General features: G+C 45.4%; 1 protein-coding gene across 4 annotated transcripts in view; it reads right to left on the bottom strand.

Moving 5' to 3' along the window:
• The window catches only part of TSPOAP1 (TSPO associated protein 1), a 73,467-nt gene that overhangs the window by 25,513 nt on the left and 21,319 nt on the right, over nucleotides 1-26,635 (bottom strand). For 2 of the 4 annotated variants that reach the window (XM_080388679.1, XM_080388676.1), the window contains exons 5-18: nucleotides 23,910-24,179; nucleotides 18,527-18,634; nucleotides 17,567-17,650; nucleotides 16,058-16,147; nucleotides 14,629-14,751; nucleotides 14,125-14,229; nucleotides 13,519-13,569; nucleotides 10,878-10,898; nucleotides 7,332-7,515; nucleotides 6,793-7,013; nucleotides 4,331-4,440; nucleotides 3,135-3,244; nucleotides 864-1,679; nucleotides 178-329 (exon numbers count right to left, since the gene is read on the bottom strand). In XM_080388679.1, the coding sequence (XP_080244805.1) occupies nucleotides 178-329; nucleotides 864-1,679; nucleotides 3,135-3,244; nucleotides 4,331-4,440; nucleotides 6,793-7,013; nucleotides 7,332-7,515; nucleotides 10,878-10,898; nucleotides 13,519-13,569; nucleotides 14,125-14,229; nucleotides 14,629-14,751; nucleotides 16,058-16,147; nucleotides 17,567-17,650; nucleotides 18,527-18,634; nucleotides 23,910-24,179 (2,445 nt within the window). The remainder of the gene's footprint in view (nucleotides 1-177; nucleotides 330-863; nucleotides 1,680-3,134; nucleotides 3,245-4,330; nucleotides 4,441-6,792; nucleotides 7,014-7,331; nucleotides 7,516-10,877; nucleotides 10,899-13,518; nucleotides 13,570-14,124; nucleotides 14,230-14,628; nucleotides 14,752-16,057; nucleotides 16,148-17,566; nucleotides 17,651-18,526; nucleotides 18,635-23,909; nucleotides 24,180-26,635) is intronic. The other 2 variants (XM_080388677.1, XM_080388678.1) reach the window with 1 other exon arrangement.

Here is a 26,635-nt window from a genome sequence, read left to right as displayed (position 1 = left end):
GGAACTCTTTTTTTGGGGTGCTTCAGTCAAAACAAACAGCCCAAGCATTGTTTCTTCTCTAGTATCATTCCTTTCCAAGCCAAGGACTGTCACTGCCTCCTCCTGGCACGCTTCCTGCACCAGCCTCCAGCCACCCACCTACACAGACGTCAGCCTGGCATAGCGTCAGCACAATACCTTCTGCCCATCTGCATACACAGCGTAACCGGTGACTCGGACTCCATTGGAAGATCCTTCGGCATCAATAGTGACAGGTAACCAGCTGATAACAAGGATACCTGGTGAGGGACCAGCTTCTACCTGGACATCCAAAGGAGCATCAGGTGTGCCTGTGAGAGACCAAACAAATTTTGCTCTTGCTTACCTGACAACAGCATAAAGCTAAACTAAACTCTGGTTAGAATCAAGGAGAAAGGTACCACACCAGACTTGCCACTGCAGAACTGTACTAGAATAGCTAGGCTAGTCTTGGGAAACGGTAGACAGAACCAGAGAAAGTAAGGTGCTCTTGTTCTGTGAAAGCTTTAATGCACAGAAAACAGAACTTTGCAAAAGTAGCTGAGGCCAAGATGCAGCAACCCTTAGAGCAAGGTCATGGCAAACCAGATCTTCCATGCCCTGAGAGGCATGCTGTTCAAATCAGCAAAGAAGATGTCTTCCCAGAGCAAATGAAAACAAAAGAGATAATAAATTTTTAAAATAAAGGAAGAAAAACATTAAGACAAAACAGTACAGCATCTCAGGCTTTAGGACCTAATAAACCTTGCTTCCCTTCACCCCAAGGCTTCATAGCGAAGTAATGACAGAGCGCACTGCTCCAAGCACTCCATGCACAGTGGCCATGGGCACGACTTCTCTGATACCTGCTAGTGGGGTAGTGAAGTGTATCACAGCTGAGTTCTGCTCCTGCCCCTCTGGGATCTCTTCCCAAGGTGTTTTCAAGGGCCGGGCCTCCAGCTTGGCAACATACTGAGTGCTTGGCTGCAGGTTGCGGAAGGTGTACCAGTAGACCCCAGGTTTTGTTATGTCACATTCCTCCCCATTGAGATACACTGCGTGGTTGTAATTGCTGTTGCAGGGAAGCCACATGACCTCTGCCGACGTGGCAGTGACACTTCTGACTTTCAGCATAGTTGGTGCCACACAAAAATCTTGCCCCACAAAGAAAGTGCATCGCAGTTTATCAGAACTGCCTTGCTCTGTCACAGTCTGCACAGATACACGGTAAGCCTTTGTCTTTAAATCCAGCTTCTCAATCACTGCTTTGGTCTGAAAGCCACTCTTCACATTTTGACATAGCTCTTCATCCACATAGATGTTGTAGCTTTGTATGTCTGGGCAGCCAGCTGGCAAAAGTGGTGGTTCCCAGCCTACAACTATGCTTCTGGCAAGCTGCTTGATCAAAGTCAGTTTTCTTGGGTAAGGCACTGCTGTATGACTAACACGTTCCTCCTGGTCTCCTTCTGCTCTACTGGCCAATGGACTGATGCTACTCTCTTCAATGGAAAAATCACTCTTATCTCCACTGCTGGTGCTTGCACTGACAAAACTTTTCTCCTGGTATGAACTATGGGTGAGATCATTCAGCTCCAAAGGCAGAAACGTCATGAGGTCATCATCTGAAACTCGCTCAACAAAATTGGAGGGGACTAGCCCCCGCCGGCCATCCATCAGTTCCCCTAAACAAAAAACAGGAAACCTGTTACCACTGCACCTACCATTCAGCCTTCCAACCCATCCACGAAGACAACGTGACAATGTCTACGCCAGGTCACAACTGCGCTGCAGTCAGGAATGAAAAAAACAAACCTCGGGGAGGTTATTCCTGGCAAAGTTTCCTGCATTTCACAGGGCTTCCCTAGGTAGATCCTAATGGTCACAGTGAGGAGCCACACCGCTCCATACATTCCAGAGCCAACTAACTAGAAAGTTGTTTTGTGTAATTAGCTTAAGGGGTTTTCTTTCTTCATTACCCTACTTTTCCTGATCACAGCTCCTTTACTAACTTAAGTGTATTTTTCTAGCCTTCCCAAACTACGAAGACTGATGATTTAACATCTTCTCCCAGCCATACAGATTTGGGTTTTGTAGTACTTCCTCATGAAAGTCCACCTTTCCAGCTCTGTATTCAGCTCTGGCCTTCCGTTTTAGTTCTCTCCTTTGTTATGCTAGCTTCTGTAACAAAGATGTCCCAAAAGGACCCATGGGGATGACTGATACCACAGCACTCTTGGTACGTGCAAGAACCGTCAAACCACGGTCAAAACAGCAGTGCGTAGGCATTGCACTTACTTTCCCCTTTCCACCTCTACCTACAGCAAATCAATTGAAAGCAGGGAAAGCAGAACACGTTAGTAAAGAATAACCTTTTATTCTTTAAACAACAAACAAACAAATAAATACATGAGAAGCTTAGAAATAGAAAGAAAGAAAGAAAGAAAGAAAGAGCCAGAAGAGTCAAAGAGCAAGCAGTGCAACATGGCATGCATTTGCCTCAGCTCTTGCAAACCACCTCAGTAAATTAAGGTTCCTTCATCCCATTAAGTAAGCCAGGTCCACAAAGAAACTTCATTACAAATTTACAGTCCACAATTCTTGGTTTTAATTCCATCTGCCTATTAGTCCACCAGGATCGTGTTTTCAAAGGTGCCAAAAGCGAAACACACTGTATGACACCAAATGACATAACTGTAGTTCGGACTGCTTATTTTATACCCTGCTCTGCCAAAAGAGCAAGAGGTAGTTAAGACCACCAGCTGCTTATGATCTCTGCCTCACTATGAAGTTACTGGAAAGAGGGAAACAGACCATATGCAGAAGGTGCCCAGGGCTGAACATGTTCCTCTCCACAGCTAGGGAGGAATCATGTGGGGATGAAACCTGGAGCTCTCCTGAAAGCAGTGGCAAAATTTCCACTGAAATCACTAGACCAGGATTTCATGTTCTAGACTCAATTTAATCATGACACAAATAAACCCTTTTCCAACAGAATCTGCTCTTGCCTCTAACAAACCAACTTTGGGTAGAAAACCTTTATCTTGAAGTGTCAAGATTCACTAAATTCCTCTCTTGGTTTTTTTAAGAGATCAACTTCCCACAGTAGTTTGGTCACATTTCATTCTACTAAAACGCACCTTCAAAGAAGCCATCTTCATCCATGTCTCCATAGATGTAAATATATTCGCCAGCAGTCAGTGGAAGCTCTGCCTCTGGATTTTCATTAGGCCCATCAAAAGGATTGTAGCTGAAATATTTACAAATATGAAGACTTACTTTGTATAGCAACTTTCACAGCAATACATTCGAGCTGTGATGTTAGATCAGCTTACAATTCACTGGGACTGCATCCACTTTTTGCAAGTGGCAAATTCCATAGACAAAGGTCAATATTTTAGTTTACAGTTTCATAAATAACTAATAACATATTGTTCCATGTTCAAATAGCAGCTAGGAATAAGGTTTTGAGTAGCAGAACTGACATCTTGTGATGTCTGAAGGAACAGATCAGAGTGACTCAAGAAAGTGTTTAAGAGAAGATTTAAATTACCTGAGTGCCTGCTGTGTTTCTGAGCGTACTAAGTAGATAAGCTGTAGGACTCTGCACTTCTAAAACAGAAACCCTGAAATTCACCTGCAGCCTTAACTATTTTATGTAGATCTCTCTCTACATTTCATGCATTTGATAGTTTTGACGGAAAACAAAAATAAATTTTTGAAAATGCCCAAAACTTGTAAGGTACACTTTACTTGCCATATGACTGTCATGGACAAGCACAGCACAGAATCTCAGAATTCCTGTCTTTAAAACCCTAAAGAATGAGCTGATCCGTGCAAGAACAACATTACATGAGTGAAAAAAAAAGGTTTCTAGCCCTTTTTTTTTTTCCTCATAATTATCCAGCCCTCAGGATACAACTTACAAAACACTCAGTGCTGTAACTCCATGTTTTGAACAGCAAGTCAAAAACTTCACTTAGCATGAAAACAGTAAATACACTGGTGATAGGATTTGGCCTCCAGGTAGTTCTAATGTGCCTACCCCAGGATTCTCAAGCTCATCAGAGGGCCTACCACAGGGAAATGCCTCATGAAAAACCTTTATCTTTGCAAGCACCTACTGCCAACTCCTGCTCTTTAGTCTTTAAAAGGGATTTCAACATTCCAAAGCAATGTTATCCCTCTGAGCTGAGCGAGACCTTATGGGCCGAAGACTCTGACATGGAAGACACAGATCACATTTGATCTGCTCCTCACAAGCACAGAATTATCTGAGTTCTCTTCCTCCCAGTCTACAGTGTAACCTCATAGACCACAAGAAATGATCCAGTACCTGTACCGAGCTAAGAACACCTGGAGCTTTGCAGGGCCTTGGCTGCCTGGCTCAGGCATTAGAGAGATGCTGTCAACATCCAGTTCTTCCATTTCACTTGCAGTGTCCACCTAAAAACATTGAAGATGAAGGATATGATAAGGCCCAAATCAGAGTAAAGGAACACTCAAAGGGTTCAAACACCGATGAACAAGTCCCCTAAGATCATGTACGGTGTCAGTCTGGCCACCAGGCAAAGACCACCTGGCAGAATGACTTTTAAGGTGAAAAAGTAGTAATAAGAGGCAACACCTCCAAGTTGCAACTTCAGAGGTTCCAGTCAAACACCAGGAAAAACTCCTTGCCCAGGTGCGTGATGCAGCTTTGAGACAGGTTCCCACTGAGGTGGGGGATCTCCATTCGTGGAGAGCCTCAGCTAGACAAAGCCATGGCCACACTGATCTAGTGTTGGTGACAGGCCACTGGAGTAGGAGATTGGAGAGACGCTTGGAGAGGCGCCTTCCACCCTACATATCCGTAATTCAGTATATTCATTTCTTGCTACCTCTAAATGGTAGCTGTCCGTGTCTGCAACATAAATGGCAACCTGTACAAAGGAGACCTTACAGTTTTATTAGACGTCTAGGTCTCTAAGCGCTTTTGTTCAGGCAGTTCCCCTCCGGCACCTGTAAATACTTCAATATAATGTGTATGTACTTTCAGAACACTAGGTAGAGCTTTGGTTGGACCTGGTAGGGCCACCTAGACCAAACAGCTGGCTCTGATAACATCCAGTAGCACACGCTGCAGGAAAGCATACAAGAGACAGGGCAAACATGAAACTCCTCTTCCCCATATTGTCTCTCACTTTCCAACAATTGGCTGCTTACAGACTTCCTAAGCTGGAGGCTGCACCCTGAATGCATTTGGTGGCTACTAGCAGAAGAATCTTTGAGAAATTTGTCTCAGTCTTTTTGATCCCAGTGACGTTTTGGAATTTTACATCCAGTGGCAATGAGTTATATAATAAAATCATACTTCTTGAGGAAATGCAGTTCCTTTGTGTTTCTTTGAAATGGTGCCAATGAACCAATTCAAGCTGCTTTTTTCAAGCAGACCTCAAGGATGAACACCCATTGAAGGCACTAGAATACAAAGTAGGTGTTTTCCAGTATATAAACTGCCAAACTTAATCTCTGAAAGAGTTCAGAGCACCTTTTCAATGCAATATACTCCTTGTAAGGCAAATCTGCATCATGTCCTAGGATAACAAACACCTGCACCCTGTAACACCCAAAGACAGACCCAAATGGAGTAGCTTTTAGTAGCCTGGCCAGCACTCTGGAATGTTCCCATAACCATGTGTTGCTGAAGCCAAACGCTCTACACACTGGCTCTTTTCCAAGGACACCACACTGATCTCTATAAGCACTACTTGCCTTATCTCTCCATGGAGGCACAGTGGCTTCCAAGCTTTCTCTTGAACCAAAAAAATATTAATTTTTCCCACTACAAAATTGATAGCAGTCACATACTTGTTCCTCCACAGGTGTGACATTCACTTTGCCTCTGAACCTGACAGCTTCTCAGAGCTCTTACACAGTGGTAGGCGCTGCCTGCCACAGCAGCATCCCTTCCTTTGTGCCCTGGCCTCAGTGGCTCAAGACTTGAGTGTCCTCCACAGGTACAATGAGGTACTCCATGTGGCCTTGAAGATTTGCATGCCCAGGAAACAGCAGTGGACCAAAGGAGCAAAAGTTGCTTCCCGTGCCATCACAGCCAGCCCCACCCGCAACACTTCCTTACCCTAAACTGTCACATGAAGTGATATACAGCAGAGAGTACGAAAGACTGTGTAAGTGAACCCTACAGTACAATGTAAGAGCTCCTGGGGAGAAGCAACAACTGTCTATGAGATCTTGGTGACACAAACAAGCAAAGTCTATTCATTTTGCCCCTCTGCTAGCACAAACTGAGCATCTTTTTATGGTTTCTTTCACAAAGTAAAATTTTAATACCTAAAAGCATGCAAAGAAGTTTGAGCCCCTCATCCAGAGCTCAAGGCCAAAAACCATCAGAAATCAAGGCCAGAAAAAAACTGGACACAGTTCCTCAACATGCTAAAAATAACAGTTTGTAGCCTTTGTGTGTTTTAGCAGTAGCTGAGATGTCACAAGAAAGCTTAGCAGGAGCTTTCCCACACTTCCCACCAATGGACCTCTCCATACTGCTCCTTCTCCAAGCCCCCAGCACTGTCTGCTCTGTTGTTTCCTTCCTGGAGCACAGCAATTATGTTCAAATGAGTATTACAGACATTGGCATGCAAGGCCCCTTCAATTTTTTCCTACAGCTTTTCTCTTGTTTTTCCCACTTTTTTCAGGCAGCCAGGAGGGAATGACTGCAACTTTACCAGTGCTCTCAGCAATGCATTTATTCCCTTGTGGCTAGAAAGCACAGGCCGCAGAGGGGGCTCCCATACTGACCTCTGGAGTTGGGGAGGATTTTGGACTGTTCTGCATGGATTCTGATTTTGAAGAGTTTGACTGAGATTCCACTTTCTTGGCTTGTCTCTGAGAACTGGTAGCAGCAACTGGGGAGCCAACAGTGGCATCAGGCGCCCGCTGTGATGACTCAAACTCATCAGCCTCTTCATTCTGAACCTTCTTAGCACTCTGGTGAGTAAGCAATCCAGGAAGAGTTGACTCTGCCATAAAATAATCTGTCCATTACTTTTAGCCACAGGCAGAATACAAGATCAGCAGTGAGCAACACAATGCGCAAACACCCTTTAATGCTCAGGTCTCTAAAAATGTGACTCATTTAGCAGCGCAACAGACTGGACACCCCAGGCTCTCTTTGGTCAGACAAATGCCAAGTTCTCTTTATGACTACAAAATGAACCACAAGAGAGACAGAGGTCTCAAAAATTAACTGAACATTTGAATTATTTTCTTTACACCTTTCCATTTACACAAGTAACAACTCATTTGTCAAAACACTTGCGGGCATCTCCAGTAATTACCCTTCTCCCAGTGGGGCTGTGGGGTAGAGCTGCAGAGAGCAAGAGGAAGCTCAGAAGTCACCAGTGTAGAGGTGAGAAGGTCGATTTTTCCTGTTTGAAGCCGGAACTCTTTGAGTTCTTGAGACAGGAGGCTGAACTGCTCTGTTTGGCTGCGGCACTGGTCTTCTAGATCTTTCACTCGGGCCTAACAGGAGAGACACAAGATGAGGGAAAAACTCATACCAAAACCACCACAGAGGCTCCAAACAGCATTTCCCTTTGCCATGTCTTTTCAGTGGGTCTCGGATTCCCAGGAAGCTAAAGGTGTGCCATGCCCAGGAATGGTCATTAGGAGCCGTCAGCTCCACACCTAAACCATCTTTGAAAACCCAAGCCTCATCATCTATGAGGACCCTGACTGCAAGTTCAATTAGGCATTACCCCTGAAATTCTGGGTCTGAACTTCAATATCCTATCCAAGTCCTGCACAAGACCAGATGAGATAAGTCAAAGATAAATAAGCCTTGAAAAGAAAAAAGATTGAAAAGCTTTGCTTGTTTATTGGAGCATTAAAATCACACCTCCAAAGGAATTGCTCTCCCAGTGCTCCATTTGGTCCATCACTCCCGAGGCTCTCAAAACCCTACCCTGGCCTGGCCTCCTCACCATTCTGGGCAGGACTCCTGATTGTCCCTCCAGATCTCAGCTTCTCCAGGGGCTAGGAAGGGCAGAGAGTACTGGCACCCTGGTCCATGCTGCAGAACATTTCTTTGATGCAGGCAGCCCACACATGTTGCCACCAGGTCCTACAGGGATGACGCTCCAGGAAAATGCATGCTGAGTACAAGAAAGCTACATCTCAGCAAGATGAGATGCAGGAAAGCCTTAGAGAAGAAATACTATGGAAAAGGAGGGACACATTCATATTAGAGAACCACTTGTATTTTCCAGTATTCTCTTTCTACCATCTCTGCATCTTCCCCTTCCAAAATATTACCGAGTCCTGGCTGTCCTTGCACATCCCCACATACTCCCTAGTTGTAGGCACACCAATTCCCAGGAGAAGGCAACTGCTTCCCTCCCTCTTCTCACTCTTCCACCACGCAACACCTTACTCTGCCTTCTTAGACAGGTATCCTGTGTAGGCCCCGCTCATGCACTTCAGGTAACGAGTAAACAAAAAACATTAGGGCTGGATAGGAATATATCATCTAATCAGTTCTTCAACTGAGTTAATGCAGACAATATTTAATTAGGCACTAGTGCATCTGGTTGAGGTGCAGACTCTGCCTTGCAAGAGTTGACAGTTGTACCCTTTTTTCTCTTTGGGCTGAGATCACACCAGGCTTTGCAGTCACTCATCTCATCATTTTGTGTAGGTAAGATGCAACAAAATAGACGACTGCATTGTGCTCTTCAAAATTTTCCATTCTACAAAAAGCGTTTGAAGTGTCTTTTTCTTCTTCCAAATCAAAAAATAAATCATGCCTTGAAATATTAAGTACAACAGGAAGTCTGATTTTTAGGGAGCTCTAAAAATAACACATCTAACCTGGAAAAAGCTTTCTTTCTGGTCTCAGAGTACCACAATATCCTTCTAGCCCACTCCCTAACTTACATGGGTGCATGCATTTTTATTTTATTGTGACAGGTCTGTTTCGAACATGTCAGTTTATCAGCTATTTCCTTCACAACTAGCTAGGTGCTCTAAGTCTTTAAGGGAAGCCTCTGAAATCTGGCAAGAAGTAACTGCCGCTGAACTGAAAGACAGTATCAGATGCCATGAGCAACTTCCAGAAGTGTCTGCATTTTCCACTCAAAGCCAACTCCTTGTTCACTAAGTCATGTTGTACAGAGTCCCTCTGCAATCATGAGTGTTTGAATTTACTTACAGGTAAGATTTTTTGCATAAATGCTTCTCCCCTATGCATAACATCTTAATAAAGAAAAGAAACCATGAACAGTTGCACTGGGTTGAAGTAGGGTTTTCTCTAGACCAACATCTGTCCCCAGTCCCACCCTGGGACACAGCCTATGACAAGAGACAGGTTACAGAACAACTGCAGGACCACAGAGGGTTTTCCTATATTGTCTGGAGACCTGAGCCAGTAGATGCATCTGGAATATTGTGTTTAATAGCACAAATAGCATCCTAATAGTTCCTTGGTTCTGTAAATGTATTAATCACAGTTTAAATCCATTTATACTGGTGGCCAAGTAAATAGCCTAGAAAATCCACAGTTTAATTCTGAGATATCTAATTGGTCAGGTGTCTTTTAGATCTTGTGTTATTCAAAACAACGTACAAACATCTCTTAAATATTACTACCACATCACACACAAAGCGCACTTCTAGTGGACTACTTGCAGAGGTTCACACACAGCTGAGTAAGCAGCAAGTTTCCAGGGCAGTTCTAGGAGATGGGGGGATAAGGAAGAGGAGCCTAAGGACACAGCCAGGAGCTTCAGGGAACCAGCAGGAATCAAGCCCCAGACACAGAAGAGGTAGGAGACTTCTGTGTCTATGCCCAACCCAAAAGGAGGAAAGAAAGGACCCTCACACCAACCGAGACTGAGTACCATGATTACCAGAAGAGGCTGCAAGAGCAGGGAGCAGAGCCTGGTGGGGTCAGTTTAACAATCAGTTCAGGAACTTACTCTCATTTTCCACACCAAGCTAAACCCAACCACCATCAGCTCAGCCCTGTCCTCTTAGACACTCTCCTTCTGGGCTGTGCTATTACACTTCTCCTACAGATGACACTCCTTCATCCAGATGTCCCTTGTTACCCTTCTCCATATCTTCTGCTGTATGTTTTTGAGATCAGAGAATCACCATTTTGCTAGTCAGAGCCCACCACTGTGCACATTTAGGAACGGCTGCTTCTCCTCCATGTGCACAGTCCGTGTTACCTGTCATTTAATCTCCCTGTTGCTCATGAGATCTTCTCACAGCTCTCTGCAGTCAGATCTGAAGGTGACTGCTGAAAGCAGTTTTCTATCAGCTACAAACCTCACCACTCCCATATAAGCCTTCTTTCCAAATCATTTGTGAATAGGCTGGCTAGCACAACTCCCAGACTATAACTTCATCAGTTACTGCCTCTTCTGTGAAAACTATTATTCACAATCTCAACTTCCCATCTTCCAACCAATTACAAAGCCAGCAGGACCTGTCTTTTTCTTTCACTTTCATTTGCAATGCTAACTACCATTGCTTTTGGGTTTTGAAGGAAAGTCTTCACTCTTGGACTGCAAGTAGTTCCCAAAAGACCTTTAAATTTATGCAACACATGGAGAAAGTGCACAGTTGGACAATTGTAAAAATCTGGAAATGCCAAAAAAATAAAGCTCCTAATTCTAATTGGTCAAGAAAGCAAAGCGTTTAAACAGAAAAGCAGCTGCTCCATCAAACTCATAGGTGGTAGCTCCTTTAATTACATTTCTTTCTTGGAGGTGACACTCTTGCAATCTTTTCCAGAGTATAGTTAAAACAAGAACATCAAGCAACTGTCAAAGTCAGGACAGAGGAGAAAAATGTCCTGTTTGACAGGATTATAGCAGTACCTGCATGCAATCCAAAGTACTCTGGTAGCAAGAAAAGCAAAAAGATATAAAACCACATCAGCAGTTACACTAGCCAATCAACAATCTGCCAAAGATAACCCAGCCCTCAGTTTGAATGAAATTGTTTTCTCACCGACTTACAGTGTTTGCCTTGTTCCATACTGAGATTCCCACAAGCATCTGCTTGCTAAACAAAAGCCAAATCCCGCATACCAAATGCATGCGTAAGACAACTGCGCACTTTTTGAGGTCCTGCAAATCACAATATGCTTTGAGTGCCAGCACCCAATTTCAAGCCCTCTTTTCCCAGCACATTGCAACCACCCATAAAATCAATGGAATGGACACCTTGTGTCCAGAACTTTCCCCAGGTCTGAGACCAAGGAGTTCTAAGAATCAAGGCACAACTCAGAACCTGGCTTTGACATGATTTCAAGCAGCTAACAGCCTGCTCAGTCACGCACCCTGCTCCTACGTCAGGGAAAACAGGCAAAGTTTCCGTTCACTGTATTTCCCAGTAAAATTCTATACTGTATTCCTCAAATCAGGCTGGTGCCCTTTGCATCTCTGCAGTGCAAAAGGCAGTTGAGAATCTTGTCTCACGAACTTTGTAACCACTACTGAACTCCTCCATTCCCATGACTATACCCTCGAGGTTTCTTTTCTAAGCTGAGACAATCCTTCTATCCATGGTATTTCTGCACACAGAAGCCATCCCATACCTCTACTTACCGCCATCACTGCCTTATCACACAACTACAGAACAGCCGAGGCTGGAAGGCAGCTCTGGAGATCCCCTAGGTCAACTCCCTCAGCTCAAAGCAGAGTCAGCTACAGCAGGTTGCAGAGAGCTTTGTCTCATTGAGTTTTGAACATTTCCAAGGAGGGAGACTCTACTTACGACAACCATGTGACTGAACTCTTCCAACAGAAAAACAGACCACACTCATTTTTCATTAATACTATATCAAAAAGCAATCCAAACACATGTAAAAATGACAATACGCAATGTAAGCGCCCCAAACCCCTAATTTTGCCCTACACTGATGTTCTGGAATGACTGTGATTATAGTTAAGGCATTTAAATAACTGTTGCTCCACATTAAACTACCTTTTAATGACAATTTCTTTTCCTTCAGTCCACCTGGTGTCATTGACTTACAACATCTCTGTACCAGTAACATGAAAGCAAGAATATTTAACTGATGAGCCCCTTGCACAAGAACATGACTGGCCTCTCAACACAGAACAAAATGACTGTTCCTTTCTTCCTTTACACAGGTAGATGTTTAATATAAACCTTAGCAGCTTCTCCAGTCCTTCAGTGGATTAGTTCAGGAAGCATTTGGCAATCATCAAACCTCCCTTTCCTTAAAGGCTGCTAAGAAGCCAGCTAAACATCAACTGACATAAAAGCAGCACCTGTATCAGCTCTGAACCTCTCTGCAGCTGAAAGCAGATGTCCCAGAAAGGACACGGCAACAGGGTAATAATTAACGTCACTTCCCCACGATATTCACCCAGCCTGCAACAACTTCAACCCCATTCAGTAGAAGCCCAGCACTCTTGGGCTCTACAGTTCAGATACAGATCAGGCCCCCTTCAAAGGAGATGTTATTTGCAGCCATGGAGCAATCTCCTCCGTCAAGGACACTTACCACCTCACTTCACTCTCCTGGGCTCCTAACAGCCACAGAGCTGCTGCACAGCAGTGGACACAGGCAATTCAGACTGACACCTCTGATTGTAAGTCACCACTACAGACGGGGCCACGGCCTCACACAGCCTCATTAGCACGAGATCTCACTGTCCAGGTGTTGTACAGCGAGGCATTCTGCTTGGTCTCAGATGATTTAGTATTCAGAGAACCTCAGTGGACTGAGAGAGCAGAAGCTGCCCTATTTGCCATAACACCTAACAACTTCCTGGCAGCCACTACATCACCACATTAAGTTCCAGGGTTGGGTGCTCTGCCTTTGCAGCTCCAGGAATCCACAGCCAAGGTTTTCTCCAAACTCATCCTGATAAACACCAAGATAAAGCACATCCAAAACTAAAACAGTGCTCATCACATCTGCCGCATCACCATTAAGCTGTCTGCCACCACAGCAAAGCATATTCTGTGTGGGTGTCAGAGCATGCGCACAGCTGATGCCAGCCCAGCAAACGGGACAAGGGAGCTGCCTCAAACTTCACCACTTATTATGCTCCAGCAAAGGCCACATTTCTCCTTTTTTTTCCCTAATAAAAAGCACAGAGCACGTACACACAACAGAGATTTCAGATCACATGGATGCAAGTATTCTTTCTGCCTGCACACAATCCTGGAAAATGGAGCAGGCAGATCTGAGATTGGTTACTTAACACATCCCTCAAAGAGTTTCTGGGCACAATCTGAACAAAGTAACCTGTCCAAGGACTGAGCAGGCCAGAATTTAAACCCCTAAAACTTTGATCCCAGAAACTACTCTGCAAGCACAACCAATACTTGTTCACAGCAGCAATATGTTGCATCTAATCAAGACATTAAAGCGTTTTGCTCAAGAATAAAAAAAAAACCAGGGCATCAAGAAAGCTGACATTAAGAACAAAAGATACCAAATCTGAAGCAACTAATCAATCTTGTTTTCTTCTGTCTTACCTCTAGAAGTTGTACTGCTCCTTCATGTTCTCTTTTTGCCTCTGCCTGCGCCTAAGAAGAAATAAGCAGAGCAAATAAGAAAGCGGCCTACTTAAGTTCACTTCTGCTATTACCACCACCTTGATAGACCATTACAGGTTTACAACACCATACACTCTGAAAGCATCTTTGGTCTTTGAACAAAGAGCAGTGCAAGATCAGAACTGCCATTCATGAGAAAAGCCTTTCACTTTGCTCAGGTACCAGAGTTTGCCTAGAGGCAGAGACACTCTTCCCTGGTTTACTTTATCCTGTAAGCTCACGTATACCTCCTCCATACACTACACTTCCAAGGAAACAAGGTTATGCTCCCTCCCGGCTTCTTGTGCACCTGCTTGCTGGCAGAGCATGGGAAACTTGGAAAGTCCTTGATTTGAAGTAACCACTACTTAGCAACAACTGAAACATCAGTGTGTAATCAACATTATTCTCACACTAAATCGAAAACACAGCATTGTACCACCTACTAAGCAGAAAACTTATCCCGGCCAAAACCAGGACAAAGAATCACATCAGTTTCCACAGGATTCAGAGAGCGAAACATCCATTCTCTCACACACTGCAAACCTGCTGCAACCGTCTGACTTCCTCTTGCTTCTCCTGCAGGACTAGCAGTGCTTCCTTGTGCTCGACTTCCAGCTGCTGCCTTCGCTCAGCCACATTTCTCATGTGCTGCAGAACAATTCACAGACAGTGAAGGGTGACATTACTGAAATACTGTCCTGTGTCCTATCATCAGCCATGAAGTCAAAATATGGCCTGTATTTCATGTCATTCAACAGAGCAAAAACTAAGAAACTCTTACCAAAAGCCAAAGCAACACAGTCAAAGAAAATCCCTAAATCAGTGATGGCCACCTAATTTCCCTTCCACCCAAATCCCTGAAGCAGCCTTTCTAAAGCGCCTCTGCCCACTTTGGGAGGCCATGGTCCAGGATCCTGCAGAAGCAGAATCCCCAACAGAAGCACAAAGACAAAAGAATGGACAAAAAAAGCAAAGAGACAACACGTGCCATCCAAAAGCAGCACAAAGTGTCTGCACAATCCTTCCAGCCACGTGAATCCTACTGACCTTCAGGACCTGCTCTAGATTCTCCAGCTTGGTTTGGAGTCCTTGATTCGTCTGAATTACTGAATCTCGCTCCTTAGTAACCAAAACAACCTGCAATTTCAGGTCAGCATTCTCAGATTCAACCTGAGGAGAAAGGATTTTCAATTAGCACAAGGAGCCACAGGTATCCCCTGTATAAATAATGGAGGACAAATTTATTTCTGTATCTCAGTAGGCTGTTTTGCAGACCTGTTTTCTACTTGTAATGATACCAAAATCATGGATCTCCTCTCCCTCTGGCTTTCACTCAGAACAAATAAATGAACATTTGTATCAATCTTCAATGTGCTGAACACTGTACATACTGCTCCTCCCACAAGTCACATCTCCCCTCCCCATTTACAAGGAGAAAAGGGCTGGGGTATGAACAGGCTACATAGTGAGAAGATTCAAAAAAAGCACAAAGGTCTAGGTCTACAAGTTTTTTTAATCCTAGGTGGTAGTATTAAACACAGAGAACAGTAGAGAAAGTTCAGTAGCCTGGTGAAATCATGTTTACTTCCTCCACTTACTACAGGAAATTCCAGCAACATATTTTGCTTCTAGAGTGTACTATGGCTTGACGACTATTAGCAATGCAAATTATCAAGCAAAGACAAACATTTCCACTCAGAACTAAAAGTTATTAGATAGATGGGAAGCCTTATGCATGGTGACAACATTGACATATGGAACAGACAGGTAACTTTCTAACTCTTGTCTAAACCTGTATTTGTCCAGAGGAGTTGGGAACAGAAACTCATGGAGGATCTTCGTTGGAGTACCAACTCTTCCACACCACAATGTGTTCCTAGAATGCAACCCTCCAAGGTGCAGCCACACTGCCCTGAAATCCACTCTGCAAACTGAAGAACACAAGTATCCTGACTTTTTCCCGAGACCTGAAGCTTTTGTGTTTTCCATCTAGCAAGGGCAGCTCTGAATTGCAGGGGTGGCTTTCTCCCCTACCCCATCATCAGCCACCAAAAGCCCTCTTTGAGGACGACAAAAAAATGCCAGAGGCGACTGAGGACTTTCGAACATACTCTACACCTGCACCACTTGCGGTGATGGGTTCAGCTCTATGGCCACTCTGACCAGAGCACACTGCTCCCCACCAACCACTGTCTTTGGTTATGAATTCCGTAACAAGTTAGCACAAGTAAACCAAGTACAAACTTAAGTAAGGACAAAGCACCTTGCTCAAGTCTTGGGAAACTCTGTAATAAAAACAGGCCAGTTAACTGCTCTGCTTGCAGTGACCATGGGGTACACAGGCCAGAGAGGTACACAGATGGGTACACAAGCATCGCTCAACCAGCAACTTGAAAACTAGTGTCCTAAAAAGTTGTTCTCAGCAAAACGTTACAGAAGCTAATGTCATGTGATAAACAAAGATACTGCTTTTTACCTGTCCTGCCCATTCAGCCTTCTCATTCAGCTGCAAGTTCTCTTCAGCCAGTCGTGCATTTTCACTTTGTACCTCCTGCAGCTGGATCTCCTGTCCAGGAAGAGCAGGCATTACTACACCAAGGCCCTCAGCCTAACTCCCCCAGTTATTCTGCAGAGTGGAGCTGCTCCTGTTGACTGATGGTACAAGATGCTGACAGGATGCTGCTTGAGGAGTGGAAGGCAGCAGCGTGCAGCACTGCTCAAACAGCTATCATCCCTGTGCCAGACAATATCTTAAGTTTCTTTTCCCATTAACATAAGCTCAAAGCCCAGAATGAGAAAGACATTTCTTTGTCGACTTGATAGCTCCAGTGTTACATTATTTACATATTGCTGTCTAGAACTCCATCTCCACCACCAACAATTCAAGTTTCACTGTTAGTTCAAGGAATAAAAATTATTTGGAAGAATGATGCTAGAGAGACATCTAGGCTGCAAACTTGAGAGTTTTAAACAACTGAATCTGAAACCAGAATTCCGTCTCGAGTTAAGCAAGCAACAAGAGCCAGCTCTCACTCTGCCTCAGAGAATACTGACTCTGAGCAGGCAGGAGACCATGGACATCGGGAGACACTGACTGAATTTGTCAGGTCCAGTCTGTCTAAAGCAACTTTGTACAGCATTACAGGAATTTAATAGTTGCATGATCACATGACTCCACGTAGACACAGACACTTCCTCATCCCAACGTTTTACAGATCATCAAATATTTTCTGGCTGTTCCAAGAGCTAATCTCCTCTTCTAAGTCTAAGTCCCAGTACTTCAAGGTGAATTGGTCCCTATTTGCCCTTGAAAAGCTACTAACAACATACAATGACCAACTTATTCCTTAAACATCCCATTCTAACCCAGACCATGAGGCTGAGCTATGCACTATGAACTGCTTATGTCTGAGCTATGCATTAGAACTGACCTGAATGGAGACTGGAGCAAGAAATAAAACATTTATTCAGAAGGTAAGCACTCCTGGGTGAAACTGTACATTGACATAGTCACTAATGTCACCAGTGCTGCTCAACAAAGTAGAAACAGAAGGGGGAAATCCAGATGCTGTGACATGACTTTCAAAACCCCCATGAAATTAAAGAGGCAAGATCTCATGCAACAAACACGAAGCATAAGAAAATGACCGTGGGTTTGTGTCATTACCACCTCAAGATACAGAAATCTTTCAATACTTTTCTAGAGTGCGTGCAAAAATGGCAAGCATCTCCTCAAGCTAGCAAAGGCCACAGAGTTTCATCCAGTTATTTTTGTAATTACATTCAACCCAAAGCTGGCTGAAAGACTAAATAAACAATTCCAGTCTCAAGGGCTGGAGCCTAAAATCTGTGACACTGTTCAAATTAAGAGAAAGACTGGTGATTCCTTATTAAGATAAACTGAAGAGAATCCAAGAAAGGCATGCAATAACCTAGCTCCTCTCCTACTATTATGCTCACAACAGTAAGCAAAATGAACACTTACCAGTTCTTTGCATCTTTTATGCTTTTTCCTCACTTCATGCTCAAGGTTTTCACATTTTTTGCGCTTTTTCTTGAGTTCAAATTCCTGCATGAAACAAGCACAAGTAGATCAGCAAGTCCCCATTCTTACAATGCATAAGAAATTCAAGCCCAGCTTCTCAGACTCAAAGCTGTATTAGCTATTTTTATTTTCTTAAGAAAATCTCTTTGTGACAAACAGAAACAATATAGAAACCAAGGGAGTTTTTTTTTTTAAAAAGGTAATGAAAAGCAAAAAACATTTCAAGTGAAACAGCTATTCCTCTCTTCCCCAAGCCTTTCATGTTCTGGAAACAGTTTTCTGTTTCCCATATGTGCAGACTGTTCCTATTTGTATAGAATAGTATGGCAGACAAGATGCATGGGACAAAAAGACAGAGCTGTGCAAAATATTCAGCTTGAAACACTAGCTGTGCTGTCTTAACTCCTATTCTAATCCAAATGACATCTAACAGAGAGCAGACATCCTCTAGTAATGTACCTTTATCTGCAGTTACTCCCTACCACTCTTGGTTCCTCAGATAGATTAAGAACTGCTAAACTTCACTCTGAACTGTCCTAGTTTGCTGGAATAATTCACAAGGGACATATTCCTCACACGATATCTGTCCCAGTTCAGTCATATCTGTTGCCAGTTTAAATAAGACTAAACAAAACACTGCACAGAATCTACTGGCATGTTTCCCTCTCATTTTCATGTGACATATTCTCCCACAAGCCCAATACCTAGAGCTGTCACCCACCAATGCTGTCCACGCAGACAGCCTGTGTTTTCCCACCAATTCCCCTAAGCTTCCCACTTTTGCAGAGCAGCTGCACCTAAAAAGACTTCAGTCCCCAAAATCCCCGCCTGGATTGCACAGGTGAGAAAGCCAAGGAAAAGTATAGCACTGCTTCACCCAAAACCAGGTTCACAACTCACCAGCTGTTGTATCTGTTGACTGCTCTTGTGGTCTCTTACTGCATTTTTGGGAGGGAAATTTTCATGTCCTTCAGAGGCAGGTCCCAGCGGCTGCACACCTGGTTCCACCTGGAAAGCAAACAAGATGCCAGAGAGCTCAGAGACAGCCAAGACTACAGAGCACACCCTGCACACCGAGGGACAAGAGGCTCTCATGGCAGCATGCCTGGGAGAGCAATGCTCCTCATAAAAACCCCTGATCTCCTAACTGTGGCACTGGACATGGAAAAGGTGAACACCATGCCAGGGATCTCTCAGTCACCAGAGACCTGTGCTGGGAGTCTTCTGGAGCCCAGTGCCAATCACTCCAGCTTGACTAAACCACCCACACGCAACAGTGGGCTCTAGAAAGCTTTCAGATCTGAGTTGCCTCATCTAAGGTTTCAATGAGAGGCATCAGCAACACCTCTCATGGCCCTCTCCAAAGCAAGAAAAAAGTGATGGAAGATGGTCAAAAGGGAGAACACAACCCTCATCATGAGCAGAAAGTAGAAATCAGTGAAGATGTCAGAATCTAAAGGCAGGGAAGTGCAGAAAAGACCTATCAAGAAATGGAGCATCCCACCTCAGCCAGTAGCTGAGGAGGACTAAAATGGCAGCAGATGTGCTATGGCTTATGTGCCACCACCAAACCAGATGAAAGGAGACAGTTCTGTACATGTTTGTACGTAAGTTTCTATCAAAATGCCTTTCAATTTGGGCTACAGACAAACACACCTTTAATCCTCTGAATTTTCACTCTCAGCTGATACTTGATTTGACACTGTCTGCCTAGAGTAATCCCTGACAGCAGGGCAAGGCCTGAGGTAAACAGAAGAAAGAAGGCTTTGAAGTTTTCAACACTGAATTTAAAATTATTTTTGATAAATAGATTTTACGGACAGAACATCTTTATGATCATCAAAGCCAATCTGTACAGTGAGCAAGCAGTAGGATTTTGTGACTCCACCTCAGCCATTAACTTTCAGTTGACCTCTCATCAAAGTGAAATGAGAAATTCCACTTCTGAACACCTACAGTGCTGAGGGACCTACATTACTAAGTCTGAGCTCCCTTTAGAGTCAGTCATTAGGACAGTGTCTAAGCATTATACCTAAAATGTGATTTCTTACACCCATTTTAGGCTTGAAAGCCACAGGTATTAACTACATCTATATTCACAGTTCCACTGCTGAAAGCCAGGAACTCTCAAGCCTTGACTACCAAGGTTTTCACATTTTCTGCTACAAGAAAAATTCTGAAACCACCTCCCATGTGAACCTTATTCCATACAACCCATGCAGTAAGGTTCACTCTGGAGTCTGGCAGTCTGAGCACCAACCAGCGGCCAGAAATCTTGAGATCTTCCACTCAAGCTACAGTACCTTATGAGCCCCAGCCCTCGGGAGCTTTCATACATGCAGTGAAACCACTATTTAACTGTGAAATATCCAAGCATAAATATTTCTGAGATTTTTGGAGTTTTTTTAAACCACCTGGCACATACTAAGTTTCAAATCTGTATTTCACACCTCCCTCCAAAATTATGCTTCCTTGCAAACTGGAAATGTTGCATTTTAGTCAACCTTAATGAAATTAGGTCCCAAGGAATGATAGTGGATGCCAGTTAAGGTTAGATACTCACTGCACAAATACCATGCACTATGCTTCACAAGTCACATTCTCTTGCAAATAGATAAGCAAGACAAATTTGCTTGTTTGTGATCAGTTCCCAGCAAAAAGCTAAACAAAATGATATTCCTAATAACAGACAACTTACAAAAATTACTACAAAATTATAGATTTGCCCACACGGACCTAATTTCCACCCGAGAACAAAGACGTGTCCCCAGCCTCATGCTCATATACTGTTACTTTTATGCAGAACCCAGACTCATCACTGTATTAACTGATAAACAAGACTGGCACAGACCACAAAGAGAGCTGTGACCTGGAGCTGTGCCACCTCATTTATAGAATAGAATCATAGAATTGTTTAGGTTGGAAAAGACCTTTAAGATCATCAAGTCCAATTGTTCACAGCAGGGACTGGAAGATGCTCAAATGAGCCAGGTGCAAGGAATCTGTTCAACCATACAGTTAAAAACCCCTGTAGAACAGCTGCTTTCCACCCCCAGCGCTATCCACCTGGGGTGCACTGACACTGGCAGAGATCCTGCTGAGAGAGCAGGATGGGGCTGTACAACTGGTCAGCACCCCCAGGCTGTACCAGCTAAAGCCGAACATAAAACAGACACAAAGTACCTGCACTCTGGCAAATGACCGTAAGATTTAAAGCACACAACACAATAAATTCAATATGTTATAGACTTTTTAGAATGCTCTGCCCTTGGCATCCAGAATCCACTATTACAATCCTGCCCCAAAAGAATCGCTACAGGGTTTTCCACCTAACCATGGCCCATTCCCTCAGCTGTGCCAGGGCAGCTCTGCAGTGTCAGGCAGAGCTGGACCAGAAAACTGATGCAGGTTTCAGAACAAGGGGGGAGGAAGGCCAGGTTTGCCAGGTTATTTTTAACTCAGATCCGTCATGTCCCGCTGCTCAACATAAGTTGCACCAACATAACCAAAGGGGCAGTGAGGACAAGCACTGGTGAACAGGAGGCTGTTGAAGCCAGCCAAAGAATGAACTCCCTGCTAAATTATGATTTGTCATTACAGAGATATGCATCACCCCAAAACCCTAAATAAAGAAGTAGAGAAACCAGAAGAAGAACAGAGAAATGGCATTTTCCAAGGACATTTAGAGGCAAAGCTTGCTCTTTATACTCTGAGGAAGTTCTTTGAAAGCTGGGGAATACTGCCCTGATGCACTGTGCTGGGGAACAGGACAGAAAAGCAAAGTAATTTCTGTCAATTACAGTAACTGTGGTTACTGCCCCAAGAGCTGACTTCATCCTCAGCATGGCACCTCTGCACCTATATGAATACTGCCTGTTGAGGCTGGGGTGTTCTGCACTACAGGTCTCAGCCAAAAGACTGCCGACAGCCTTCTTGCTCCCTCTCGACACTACCGCTGTCGGGCTTAGCCTTGTTGCTATTTGTCACCTGGAAAATCTTTTCACAACGAGGACAGGCTCTCCTGAATCAGTGAGAAAGACCATAATCAGTTGAAAATAAAGTTATGAAAGGGTTGCTCAAGGAAGACAAGGGCAGAGGGGAAAGAAAAAAAAAAAAAAGTCTGTGCATCCCTCATCATCACAGAGGAGCTAGGAGTGGGGTGGGATGGGGTGATGGGGGGGTGTCTGTGTGTGGCCAGCAGGCCAGAAATCCTGAATTAGCCTCAGACCAGAGCTGAGGATCTCTCTGAAACTAAACTGCCTATAATAACTGCGGAGGCCACCAAAATGCACGGCAACAAATCACCAGGATTGGACATTAACCCATGGGTTCAAAAAAACCCTTCGGCATGAACTGAATCTCTCACTTCAGCAGTAACTGAATCAAGACATACAGTGTGTCACTCCCCTGACACTGCCTTAATATGAAATAACTGGAAGATGACAAATGTCAAGTTTTAAGAGTACTCCAGTGGAGACCTGTGAAAACACAGACCAGTACACCTGACAGATGTTCCGGACAAAATTCTAGAAATCACAGCAAACATCAGACACTTAAAAACCCACTAAATAAACATATCTGGGGGAGGACGACACGGGAACGGGACGGACCCCACTCACAGATCTATAAAGAGTTTTCTTAAGGTGTCAGCATTCAAATGGGTGAGGGAGATTCAGTAGGTACAATCTGCTTGGGTGCTCTGAACACATGCAGCTACAGTGTCCTGAAAGGCTCCTGCAGACACTGAGCCACAACAGGATGAGGGGGGAGGTTTTCTCTCGAGTAAACAGCTAGTAAAAGTGAGAGGACTAAAGAGAGGAGGCAGCAGGAACCCTGCTCTCCAAGTACTGATGTTGCAAAGACACAAATGGTGAAGAGGGCCTCATGACACTGAGAGATTACAGAAGGCCATCAAACAATGTTTTAGTAGAACCCCGTGCCAAGACAAAAAGGCGAAGAAATCTACTGGGAAAGGGAGAGAAAACTTCATTATGCCACCATATAAATTAATGACACAGCATCTCAGCTCCTGCGCGCAGTGCTGCTTCCCCCAACACAAAAATGACAATGTACAAAGGAAGGAGATAAAGATGATTAACGCTGAATAATGGAAAAGCCAGAAACAAACAAAAAAAATGGGTGAAGAAGGGCCTGTCAACTCCCGAGCAACTTGTAAAAAGCGAACAAGGCATAAATATTCAATACATCTTCTACAAGTTCAGAGGGAAGCTGAGCAGCCCATCCCCACGCAGCCTGCAGGCGTTCTGCCGCTAAAACTTCAGGAAGATGCGGGGGAGCCCCCCAGGACAAGCCCGCCCAGCACCAGCGGACCCGGCCCTGCCGCAGGGCACCCGCGGGCCGCCGCAGTGGGGCCCTGGGGCACGCCGGGCACCCGAGACCCGGCCTCACGCCCCCACCCGCCTGCCGCCTCCCGCGGGCGACCCCGCGGCCTCCCCCGGCCCCTCACCCCCCGGTCGGCCCTCGGCCCCCGCGGCGGGCCCCGGGCCTCCCACCGCGGCTTCGGCCTCCCGAGCGGAGGTGTGTCGCCCGAGCGCAGAGGAGAAGCCCTGCTGCACTGCCCCGCAGGCAGCGGAGGCCCCGGCGGGCCTGGCCCGGCGGCCCGGCAGCGGCTGGGCCCCTCTGCGGGGGAGGCGCTCCCCGGCGGTGCCCCGGCGGTGCCCCGGCCCCCGGCGGAGGCGGCGCCGCAGCCGCCCCCGGCCCGGCGAGGGGTGCAGCGGGAGGGCCCGGCCTTACCTGGCGCTGCGCGGCCCGCCAGCGGGGAGGCGGCGCCCGGGGGCGGCCCGGATCTGCCGGGCCGTACCACTGCGGCCGCGGAGGGGCGGCCGGGGCCGGGCCGGGCCGAGAGCGCGGGGCCGGGGCCTGGAGGCGGCCACGCCACGGCCGTGCTGCTCTGCGCGGCCTGGGCCTGAGGCCCTGCCCGGGGCCGGGCTCTGGGGCTGGGGGTCCCGGGCAGCAGGCCTCCCGCCACTGGCACCCAGCACCCGTGCCTCTGCAGGCGCTGAAAACGTGTGTTGGCAGCAAGTGGGGGCAAAAAGCGGCGATGCCTGGTCTGCTGGGCGGGAAGGCAGGGCTCGGTGTCCCCAGGAGCAGCCCTGCCCCACGGGCCCTGCCAGACCTGGTGTGCCAGGCACTCATTTCAGAAACCAGCACAGCAGCGCAGGTGAACCGCAGCGCTCATGTACTCCAAGAAGTTTCTTAAGAACAGTAATGAACTGAGTAATTGAATAGCAAAACTTGTAGATGGCTGACCCACTTGTCTCACCTCCTTGCATGCCTCCCCTGCTAGTGCTGGCTCTCCCGAGCGGGCCTCATTCGGTGGAGGTGAACCTTTGACGCAGGTATTTAGCGTTGGTGCGGGCGTTCCCAAGCGTGCTGCGGCACCTGGCAAAGCGCCACCCAGACTGATTTTAGGGGAACGTAGACACTCCTTGAAATTCTTCAGTGCGATCTGTCTCTGCAGCCGTAACACCTCTCTCTGGGATTCCCGCAACAGGCGATCAAACTCGATGACGTTCAGGCAGCGAGGGTCATCCTGCAGGAAATGCAAACACGGCATCGTGTCGCTGACAAGCTCTAAAAGGTGGAAGAGGTCGGGCTAGTGATTTAACATGCAAATTCCAAAAGCCTTACTGGGGAGACACTGGCAAAAAACCAGGTAATGTGGCACACAAAGGCTTCTGTTTCCAAAGCCTCCAAAGCAGCCACTTTGCATCCCCTATGCAACTACGTTATTCTTCCCGCAGACAAAAACTAGTCTGTACTGCTTCTGCAGCTACCCCCGGCACATGGCAAAAGGCTTGTCTAAGTGTGCGCTTTCTCAGTGGTTGCCAGCAGAGTGCGTGTCAGGATAATGTAATTTCATTCCTCAGCCAAACGGGAGCCTGAGCTGAGTTTCCTCCCTGATGTGGGTGCTGGCATTCTGTGCAGCCCTAATGGTGGTTAGGGCTTTAAATACTGGAAAGAATGAAGAACATCTGGGATTTGTTCAGTTCTTGCTCAGGATAATGTTTGCTTTTCAAACACTCTTGATTTCTAACCTCTTCAGAGACAGTATATGTGGATAGGTACCTATCTTTAGCACAAGGGGTCACTCCCATCCGCTCTGGACCCCAAACAAGCAGCTTTTGGAGGAAATGAGTGCAATCTTACTCTCACAAAAACGGTGGGAGTATGTCACCAGCTTGTTTAATTCTTCAAAGGTTTTCAGATTTCAGGAAGCTGAAGAAACACGTACCTGCATGTCCATACATACTTACAAAAGCCAGTTATGAAAACCTGTCTTTACAAATATGCTGCTGGAGGAGACATTGCTCATTCCCCTGGAAAGCTCCTAAGCCAGTGAATTCAACACATAATTAGTATCCAGGACAAATTTAATCTCCTTCCTCGTTCACTTTATTCACCCTAAAAATAGCATGTGCTTTATAAATACAATTTGTGTAGAAAACCATGGTAACTCTCATGCTACAAGGGGGAAACTGAGGCAGCATTAATGGGAACTGATTATGGATTCAAGAAGTGAGCAGCTGGGCCTCCTCTGTGCCAGACCCATGTTCAGGCTATCAGGATAGTAGTTCTTTAAACAAAATTGGCTGTGGCTCTTCATAAAATCTCCCTTCCCCCACCAAAAAAAAGCCAGCTATTCCCAACAGACAGCCTCCAAAGCCTGAGGGGGAACAAGGGAGTAGAAAAAAAGCTCAGTCCTCCACTCACAGTTTCTATTGTACATGTCCCCTGCAGCTGCCTTGCTGTTCCTAGCAATCCCCCTCTTCCAAGAGTCCATGCTGCAAGAAATCGCAGCCTGGTTTTAGCTGGAAATGGGGTTTGGTTGGAAGACCATCACTGGAGCATAATTTCAGGAAATAATTTTATCCTATCCTAAGAGCCTTGACTTTGCAAAACAAAGCCAATATTTCTGCAGCCTGGCATGCAGGGTGTCCATTCTGCCACTGGAAAGGAACTGAGTTAGATCTGTTTCATAGCTACTGAAAAAAAATTGTGCTGATTTAAATACCCTAGATTAAAATTGATTTGGTTACAAACCGAGCCTGCACATAATATCTCTGCATATAAACCCCTTCATTGGCATAATGCATTTTGCATGCTGCAGAAAGATTAGGTGAATTTTGAATTTTAACGAGCTGGAAATTAAAATTTAATGAGTGGCTTGCTTGGAAGAGGAATGGGAAGAACAAGATCAGACAGAATGATCTCCTGTCTTGCTCTCTTCTCTGCAGATTCCCTGCTTGTGTATAGATGCCCCCAGTTACTGGTGCCTTGGCAGTTATGAAAACAGACTATCTCATCGTCTGAGCCAGGGTTGTCACCCATGCCCTAGAAAGGCAGCGGCTGAATTCTTCAACTCTGAGGATTGCAGGCATGTGTATTTCCTTAGCCAGTAATGAATCTTGCTTACCCGCTTTTGTCACATTCCTCTACAATTTGTCACTCTCCTGTCCCTGGCAGATCCAGGTTGCCCAACACACTCTGCTGTGAAAATCAGAATGCTTTGGAAAGTGTCAGTTCCCCCTTCTGTGGGGGTTTACAGGGAGATATGAAGGACATGGGAAGAAATTTCTTCTTGTTGACACCGTAGAGCACAGTCAGACCTAGATAACTTTCTCCTGTGGTTTAATGCCAGAAGGGATCAGTGGGGTACCTCTGTGCAAACAGCAAACATCAGCCAGTCGTTCTTGTCCTCACTATATCTACTTTAGGGAAAGACTGAGAATCTACCTTCAAACCTGCAGTTAAAATGAACATATGGGGAGCTCAGGGATGAAAATAAAGCTGCTTTCAGCAAGGAAGTATTTATCACAGAAATACCACGTAAGTAGGACAGGTAGAAATGTAGGTATTCATTCAGCTCAGCTGGGTACAGGAACGTAGGGTTGCACTTGACCACATCTGTATTAGCAAAATGGGGAAACCTGTGCAAGCCCTAATGTTACTGTGCTTCTCATGACAGTTTATTAACTGACCTAAACT

The sequence above is a fragment of the Falco punctatus genome (assembly GCF_963210335.1).
Source record: "Falco punctatus genome assembly, chromosome: 1".
Lineage (NCBI taxonomy): Eukaryota > Metazoa > Chordata > Aves > Falconiformes > Falconidae > Falco > Falco punctatus.
Note: the sequence above shows the minus strand (reverse complement) of the source record. Positions and strands in the feature narration are given on the sequence as shown.